Below are 8,661 nucleotides of genomic sequence, written 5' to 3'. Positions count from 1 at the left end.
GTGTGAGTGTAAATGAGTGTGTGTAGGAGTATAAATGTGTGTGCGTGTAAATGTGTGTGTGTATGAGTATAAATGTGTGTGTAAATGTGTGTGAGTGTTAATGTGTGTGTGCGTGTATATGTGAGTGTAAATGTGTATGTGTCTGTGTGTGTGAGAATGTGTATGTGTATGTGAGAGAACGTATGTGTGTGTATGTCTGTGTGAGAGTATGTGTGTGTATGTGTGTGTGTGTGTGTGTGTGTAAATGTGTGTCTGAGTGTGCGTGTGTGAACATGTTTGTGTCCATAGATGACCTGTGCATGATCATGTGTTTGTGTGCCCATCCCTGTGTCTTCACATGTGTGCAGGGGTGTGCTGGGTGTGAGCAGGAGGCTGCCAGGGGTTTGTGCATAACTCATGGGATGGGTTGGGTTGGGAGGGACCTCAAAGCTTCTCCCAATCAACTCTCACTATCCCAGGCTACTCCAAACCATGTCCAGCCTGGGACACTGCCAGGGATCCAGGGGCAGCCACAGCTGCTCTGGGCACCCTGTGCCAGGGCCTGCCCACCCTCCCAGGGAACAATTCCTTCCCAATATCCCATCCAGCCCTGCCCTCTGGCAGTGGAAGCCATTCCCTGTGTCCTGTCCCTCCATCCCTTGTCCCCAGTCCCTCTCCAGCTCTCCTGGAGCCCCTTTAGGCCCTGCAAGGGGCTCTCAGCTCTCCCTGGAGCCTTCTCCTCTCCAGGTGAACACCCCCAGCTCTCCCAGCCTGGCTCCACGGCAAAGGCTCTCCATGGCTCCCTGTCTATGCCGTGTGCCTGCTCACACAGGTCCTTGTGTGCACCTGCATGGGCCGACACGGAGCCCCTGCCATGAGGGAAACAGCAGGACACCAGTGCGGGGTGAGGGAGGGGGCTGGTGGGTGTGACAGAGTGTCGCCAAGGACAGGTGATGACACCCCGAGAGTGCCCGGTGTGGGGGAATAGAACGAGATCCCGGCGGATGGAGTGGAAGCCTGAGAGTGCGGTGGGCGTGCGGGGTGCAGCCCCCTCGGGCTGGCCCGGGTTTACGGCCGCTCCTCGCTGCGGGAAGGGCGTTATCAGCCCCGGTCCAGAGAGCAGGGTCTGAGCCGGGCTTGGTCCGTGGCCTTCGCACCTGCCCCAGGGCCTGCGGGAGGGGCGCGGTCTCGGCTCTGCCCAGAGCCCCCAGCCCGGCTGCGGTTCTCTCTGCGGGTCCCTGTCCTACGGCAGAAGCCCCCGGGCGAGAGGCAGACGTGCCTCCAGCACTGCCGGGCGTTGGGGGCCGGGGCAGGAGGGAGGGGAGCAGGCAGCGGGCGGACGATGCTGTGCGGTGTCCCGGCACCGCGGGATGTCCTGGGATTGCGGGGTACCCACGGATTGTGGGGTGTCCACAGATTGCAGGGTGCCCGCAGAACTGCGAAACGCCACAGGATTGCAGAGTGCCGAGGGGCTGCGGCTGGCCGCTCTGTTTCTCAGCACTGTTGGGCTGGAGTGCATGTGCAGCTGGATTGAGGGGCAACTGGCTGGTCCTGCATTTCCCCCGGGGCCGAGCTGGGGCTGCCCCGGCCGCTCCCTGCGAACCTGCCGCGGCCGGCCGGCCCCGCCCGCTGCCTTTCCTCGGGAGGAGGAGGAGGAGGAGGAGGGGGAGGAAGAGAAGGAGGAGGTAGCAGCGGAGCAGGAGCAGCGCTGGAAGGAGTGGGAGCGGGACGGCTCCGACGGGACGGGAGGCCCCGGCTGTGCCCCCCAGCAGGTACCGCGCGGGGCCTGTCCGGGACGGGGTTCTGGGGCCGCGCGTGGGTCCGGGACCGCAGACGCCTTCCCGTCCCCTCTGTAGCCAGACCGGCAACGCACTCACGCAGCCAACACCGGCCGTGACTCGGGCCATCACCCCCCGGGCCAGGGATCACTTCCCCCGTCACTCCAGTCCCCGCTGCCCACGGGGGTCGCAGCCAGCGCATGATACCATGGGACAGGCAAAGGGGTCATGCGACCGGGTGAGCTCTGCTGCTACGGTCCCGGCGTGGCCTGAGCCCCGTCCCCGTGTGCTCCCCGGCGGAGGGACAGGTTGGTGACATTGGGATCTGCTGTGCTGCAGGAATAGACCGTCCCCACAACCTGCCCCCCTCCATCAAGCTGTCGGACTCATCCATCATGCCGGGAAAGCTGAGGCGCAGCAGGCAGGAGACGCTGAGGGAGAAGCAGTGGCGGAGCCTGGAGGAGAGGGGAAGTGTCCAGCTGGAGCAGCCCAAGCTCACCAGGTGGGTGCTGCACCTCACAGGGACGCATCTCGCACCCCAGCCCAACATCCCACTTGTACCCCTCGAGTCACCCCCTCCGATGCCTCCTTCCAGATCCCGGACCTATGAGTCCTCCTGCAAGGAGGCAGAGCAGGCGGCCACAGGCAGGCAGGGACCTCCATCCCCCTCGGTGAGTCTTGGGGTACCGGAGCTGAGGAGCAGAACCCCATGGGCTCGGCTGGACGCTCTCTTGGGGCGGGAACCGAGGGAGGGCTCGTCCCGGTTCTGTGGCAGACGTGATGATGGAGCAAGGGGGTGCAGGATGCCCGCGGTGCCAGGGCTGGCCCCGAGCTGGCCCCGAGCACCACCCCCCCGACCTCCCGCAGCTGAGCAAGCAGGACAGCAGCTACCGCCGGGCCTTTGGGGAGCTCGCCGAGCAGGACGTGCTGCTGGGCTGCTTCTCATGCGCCTGGCAGAGAGAGATGCCCTACCACGGCCGCCTCTACGTGTCCTCACGCCACATCTGCTTCCACTCCAACCTCCTGCTCAAGGACATCAAGGTGGGCTGGAGCGGGCGTGGGGCCGGCGGTACAGGCAGGGGCACAGGTGGCAGCCGGGAGCACTGTGACACAGCCTGTCCCCTGTGACCCCAGGCCGTGGTCCCTGTCGCCTCCATCTCAGCTCTCAAAAAAACCAACACGGCGCTGCTGGTGCCCAACGCAGTCAGCATCCGCACGGCCAAGGGGGAGAAGGTGAGAGCGGACACAGTGCTGGGGGGTAGCCTCACCTGGGGCTATTTGGAGTGTCCCGGTCCCCGTGACCGAGGGGGCAGCTCTGGTAGAAATCCATTTCCCGCTCCCCGGCAGTTCCTCTTTGTGTCGCTGCGCCAGCGGGAGGCCACGTACCAGCTCCTGAGGTCGGTCTGCAAACACCTGCAGGTACGCGGGGATGGATGGGGAGGGGGGCTCCATACATCCATTGCAGAGCACCTCCCTTCATCTCTCCTTATCCAGGACAGCGGCCAGAGCCCTCGAGACTCACTGAGCAATGGGGAAACTCCTAGGAAGTCTCAGGTAAGGCCAGGGAATGGAGGGCAGGAGGGTACAGCAGGAGGAGGAGTGGTCCCAGCCCCCTGGATGGGGTGGGCTGGGTGCAGTGACCCCTGGGAAGACGTCAGGGGGAAACATGAAAAGCCTCAGTCCATGGCAGCGCAGAGACCAGGACCCTCCCTTCTAGTTGGTGACACACATCCCATCAGGTCCTGCCCTTGTCCCCATGGTAGTGGGGCAGGTGCTTTGGGGACACACATCATGACCGAGGCTTGTCCTCTTTCAGATCCCGAGCCAGTCAGACCTGGAACAGAGCACCCCGGAGCCCAACAGCCTCCATGAATCCCTGGGTGAGTGGCCACCCTGGTGCATCCCTTGCATGCTCACAGCCCTGCTCGTGTCCCCGCCTGCATTCGTGCCCCACTGGCAGCTCTGGGCTCTGCTCCTCCTTCCCGGACACGCTCGGCCCTCGGCCCCCGACCAGCATCTCCCACAGCTCCAGGGAGTGCAGGATCGGCTCTTTGTGGCCCCGTGTGCCCCCAGGACGCCTAGACCCCTCCCTGGGGCATTCATCGAGTGTCTCCTGGTCACGTGCAGGCGAGCCAAACCCGAGATCAAGGCAAGCGGAGGACGAGGATGACGAGGTGGCCCGGCTGGTTCCCAGCAGCGGTGAATGGGTGCCCTCAGTAGAGACACGTGCCCTCTGGGGTGGGTGAGGGGGCTCGGGATAGGGGGATGATCCTGGGGGTTTACACCCTGGCAGATCCGAGCACGGGCTCTCAGTGCCGCTAACACTGCCTTGTCCTGGCAGGGGGACCCTACAGCGTGCTCCAGGCCAGGGCCACTGCACTTTGGTCCCGGATAAAACCCCAGCTGAGCCCTCTCAACATCATCATCCTCATCTACCTGCTGCTGTGAGTCCCCATCCCTACTGAGCCTCTCCAGGGTGGCACTGGCAGGCCGGGATTCCCGCATTTTCCCTCAGACCCATCCCCAGGGCGAGCACACAGGAGCCTGGCCGTGGCACTACCCCTGCCACCCTGTGCCCCCCAGCTGACTCTGGCCTGTCCTCAGCATGGTGGCTTTGCTGCTGTCCTCGGGGTACATCGGTCTGCGCATCGTGGAGCTGGAGCAGCAGCTGGCGTTCGCGGGGGCTTGGCCTGACCTCAACCTGTCACAGCAGTGAGTGCTGGAGCGTGGGGGGGGCTCTATCCCCAGCAGAGACTCCCCTTCACCCTGCCTCCCCCTCAGGTACGAGACAACGTGATGCCACTGAGGACCATGACCAGAGCTCCAGCCAGGGGGTCAGGGGGTTCAGGAGCTGCTCTGACCCTTAGCCTCTCAGAGGGGCTCTGTCACCAAGTGCCTTCAAGCCCTCCACATGTCCTGGGAAACCCATGTGGGCTGTGAGGCTCGCTCCCCCATTTCAGCCCAGCAAAAGAGACCCAGGGAGCTCCTGAGGCACAGAGCTAGAGTCAGTACCCACCCCCACCCAGCCCTCCCTGCCAAGAGGGGGCAGGCAGAGGGGGCCAAGCCCCAGGCAAGGCAGGGGCTCGGAGAACATTCTATTAATAAAGATTAATAAAATCAGTATATATTAATACTTATTATTTGTTGGGCCAGATGCCACAGGATGAGCATGAACCAGTACCCCATTACATACGCCCTGCTCCCCAGAACAGAGCAGGACACAGCAGGACCAGGGGCTTTGACTCTGACTGGTGTGGGGAGGCAGCTCCAGGTGCTGATGTGCCAGGTGTCCAGGGAGCAGCAGAAGACCCTGAGCAGTCCCTCGGGACACTGGCTGCTGGTGACTAAGGGAGACAGAGGGAGAGGGGGCTGTGGGGGTGCACCAGGGAGCCCCAGGGCCCTGCAGTTGGCCAGGTCCTAGCTCTTATCCTGCTCCTTCCCTAGGATAGGGCTCACCTGCCAGAGGAAGGGGTTCCAGCAGGTGCAGGGTCACAGGTACAGGGTGGGGACAATGGGTTCACACACGTTCTGAGCATAAGCTGGGGGTGGGAGCAGAGCTGGGGGCATAGCAGAACCTGCACCCCACAGAAGGATCCACCCAGACCAAAGCCCTGGAGCTTAATCCCATTCTGGGCCAGTTAAGGGGCCCTGGGGCTTCCCCCAAGCACCAAGGTGGGGAAACTGAGGCACTGACAACTCCTTTCTCTGTGCCCTTTCCTAGACCATCCCTTACCCAGAATCAGGGCTCAGCTCCATGTCTGGGGCAGCAGCAGTGGGTGATACCAAGGTCAGGGATCCTCCTCCTCCTCCTCATCCTGTTGCTCAGCCCCATGGACCAGCTCTGCCTCACACCACCCAGGCCCGGGGGGGCTTCCAGCAGCAGGCCTGGTCCCAACAGCAGAAGACACTGGGGGAAGGGAGCTGCCCGGGCTCCCTCCCAAGGGCTGGAACAAGGCACAGGCATGGGGCACAGGCTGTATCCCACTGGAGAGGTGTCCCCTGTCCACAGAGCTCCAGTACCCAGGGAGGGGGTGGCCCCCCATGTGAGGGTCCCACTTGCATGGGGACAGCAGGACTTGACTCCAGGGCCTGCAGGACCGAGGGGCTGTGCACCCCCAGCCTTGCTGCAGCCATCCCCTGGCAACAAGGAGGGGCTGAGCCAGGCCAGGAGCCCCTTTTCCTCCTTCCTGCCATGCCGAGGGGCACAGGGCAGGGCAGGGAGGGGGCTGGGCCCTTTCCCAGCAACAGCAAAGCAAACAGGAGCGGGAAACTGGGAGCAATAAAACTCAGGTGAGAGCTGTGCCAAGAAAGTTGGTACTTGCAGAGGTGTGGTGGGGGCCCTGGGGACTTGCTGCACTCTTCACTGTGGAGAAGCAAAGCAGAGCCATGGAGATCAATCTCAATAAATTCACAACTTGTTTAATGCCAGTTCAGTTGCTTTACATGAAAAAATTACAGCGTGCTCCACGTTTGTTTTCCATCACATGACACCTGGGATACAACGATGTCACAGATACTGTCACCCAGCTCTGGGAGGACCCTGTGCTCAAGCCAGTGCCCACAGGTCACGCAGATACATAACCTCAGCTCTGCCCTTTTCCCTCTTGAGCAGCAGGTGACAGTGACAGTATCACCCTGAGACACTTGCACACACCCATCTCCACACGGATACAACTGGGAGCTCCTGCCGTGGGGCAGAGCAGGTGGCTGTACTGGGCTCCGTCACCAGTGCACACGGCCACAGAACGGTGGCCTGGGAATCACTAACTCTGGCCTGGGAATCACCAGCCTCTCTGCCAAGGGCAGTAAGAGAAGCCACCACGAGCCAACCTGCTCCCAAGGCAGACAGAAAAGCGAGATGTAGACACAAGATGTAGTTAGGTTAAGTCCTTGGCAAGAGGGGACAATAGTGGGAGACAGAACAATGAGGAGCTATTCCTGCTCTGCAGCTGGGAGCACTGGGCAGTCTGCAGAGCTCACCTGGCACTGCCCACCCCACAGCACTGCCACTCCCCCCAGCAGCTTCTGCGATTCCTTGAGGAAGTTCCCCCACCACAGAGTGAGAGGCAAATCCACTCCTGTGGAACTCCAGGGCACTGGAAAGCCCAATCATCACCACACTCACCACCCTGCACTCCAGCTGGGTGACTGGGTCCCTCCTGCCCCAGAATGGGCTGACACCTCCTGTGTGCCCCCAACCCAAGCATCAATCCTTCCCAGAGGAGAAAACAGTGTGTCCTGGGGGTCTGTACAGTGTTATTTAGCAGAAGGCAATCCACAATAGGAAAATCTACAGCACAGCCACCAGCCTCCCCAGTCCCCCTGAACGGCCCTTTCCCCAGGTGATGACAAGCACAACAACCACCTCTTGCTTCAGGTGACCCTTTGCTTCAAACCCATTCCCCAACTTAATGATCCAACTCAATTTAAAACATCCTGGGTGCTCTGGGGTGCTCCCAACCAGCGGTGATATGGAAGAGTGCCCACAAGTGGAACAAACAACACAAGTTGGGCCCGGGGGTGACTTCAAACCATGCCTCACATCCCACGGCCAGAGCTACACTAAAGCAACTATGCTCCAACAGTGTTTCAGAAACTCCATGGTAATTCCATTTTGGTGGCAAGTGAGACTGAGATAACAAAGTGGCCTATGGGCCCGGGAACCTCAGAGCTGCCAGGGGGCTCCCAGCACACCAGCTCCTCACCAGTGACTCCCAGTATGTGCCACACAGGCACAGCACCACCAGCGTGATCCAGGCACTGTGTGATGGCACATGTGGTCAATGTTGTATTGGCCTTCTCACACCTTGGCTCGCCCTAAGGATACTGCTGCTACTGGGGACAGGCAATCATATTCCTACCACCAGGTTTTAGGGAAAGAAGGGAGAGGAGACAAAACAACAAAGAAAAAAAAAGAAAGAGAAAGCATTACCTAAGCAATCTACAGAGAGAGGACAAGTCTATATACACAGCCAGGGAATTCCACATGGGAACAGGAAGCAACGATGGGAGACAGCAGGAGGCAAGCAGGGCCTGAGCAGGGCAGGCACAGGTCAGATGTACAGGCTGTGCAGCCTCACAGCTTCTCTTAAATTAAAAGCACCACACACACAGAGAGCGTTTGTTACACCCTATGGGCTCCAACACCAGCCAGAACTCTCATCCCACACAACCTAAAAACCCCAAACCACAAACCAAAACTCAACAGCAGGGCCCTGTCTGGGACTTGAAGATAACAAAAAAGCAACACTGCAGCCCTGCTTCCAGCCAGAAACCCTCTTCCAGCCAGAAGAGGCCCTGCCAACCCCAAAAATCAGATCTTCAGGATTTTTTTCTCAAATCTATCCCAACTGCTTTTGGCCTCAGGGAGACTCCAGAGCAAGGCACCAACCCGGTGTCACCAAAGGAAGCTTCACATGCACAGGTGGTTGGGTGGATTTCTTTTTTATAAAGTCCTTGCTTCTCCTCTCTGGTAACTTCCAGGATCAGCCCAGGATGTGAAACAGCGACTGCAGAACTTCCCAAATCTGCTCCCTTAGAGGTGAAGCTTTTTCAAGTCTCCTCCAAAGTTTAGAGCCCCAAAGTGTATTTGTTCGGAGGCAGCTGTCAAGCATGCCAAAAAAAAAAAAAATCAAGCTGTCTTATGGAATGATCATGTCAAGTACTACAGTACCTGTCTGGGGGAAAAATAAAAAAAAAAAAAAAAAAAAAAGGAAAATAGGCAGTTCTCCAGTTTCTTTCTGGAATGGGGATGCCAGGCTATGAACAAAGCCCTTAGATGCCCAGCCTGGAGCTATGCCCCTCACATCAGCTGTACCGGACCAGTCTGGCTGGCTCCTGCTTCCAGAGCTGTCACTCTAGGACACAGAGCAGCACGTGATACCCCTTCCCACAGCAGCAAGGA

General features: G+C 59.8%; 1 protein-coding gene across 4 annotated transcripts; it reads left to right on the top strand.

The window, feature by feature from the left end:
• Positions 1 to 221: 221 nt before the first annotated feature.
• Positions 222 to 4,880, top strand: LOC106857949 (uncharacterized). 4 transcript variants are annotated; one of them, XM_088179354.1, is made up of 13 exons: positions 1,649 to 1,751; positions 1,836 to 1,995; positions 2,097 to 2,259; positions 2,353 to 2,428; positions 2,625 to 2,798; positions 2,892 to 2,990; positions 3,105 to 3,176; positions 3,252 to 3,311; positions 3,574 to 3,637; positions 3,885 to 3,995; positions 4,099 to 4,201; positions 4,362 to 4,469; positions 4,539 to 4,880. In XM_088179354.1, the coding sequence occupies exons 2-13, from the start codon at positions 1,986 to 1,988 to the stop codon at positions 4,552 to 4,554; spliced, it is 1,056 nt and encodes a 351-aa protein (XP_088035480.1). In that variant the 5' UTR covers positions 1,649 to 1,751; positions 1,836 to 1,985; the 3' UTR covers positions 4,555 to 4,880. The 4 variants fall into 4 exon arrangements, with proteins under 4 accessions (XP_088035481.1, XP_088035480.1, XP_088035482.1 ...); XM_088179355.1 differs by lacking the exon at positions 1,836 to 1,995 and having other exon boundaries at positions 222 to 1,751; XM_088179356.1 differs by lacking the exon at positions 4,539 to 4,880 and having other exon boundaries at positions 4,341 to 4,471.
• The last annotated feature ends 3,781 nt before the right edge of the window (positions 4,881 to 8,661 follow it).

Source organism: Sturnus vulgaris, chromosome 26, assembly GCF_052056855.1.
Source record: "Sturnus vulgaris isolate bStuVul1 chromosome 26, bStuVul1.hap1, whole genome shotgun sequence".
Classification (NCBI taxonomy): Eukaryota; Metazoa; Chordata; class Aves; order Passeriformes; family Sturnidae; genus Sturnus; species Sturnus vulgaris.
The sequence above is the reverse complement of the archived record's forward strand: the minus strand, read 5'-3'. Positions and strand labels throughout refer to the sequence as shown.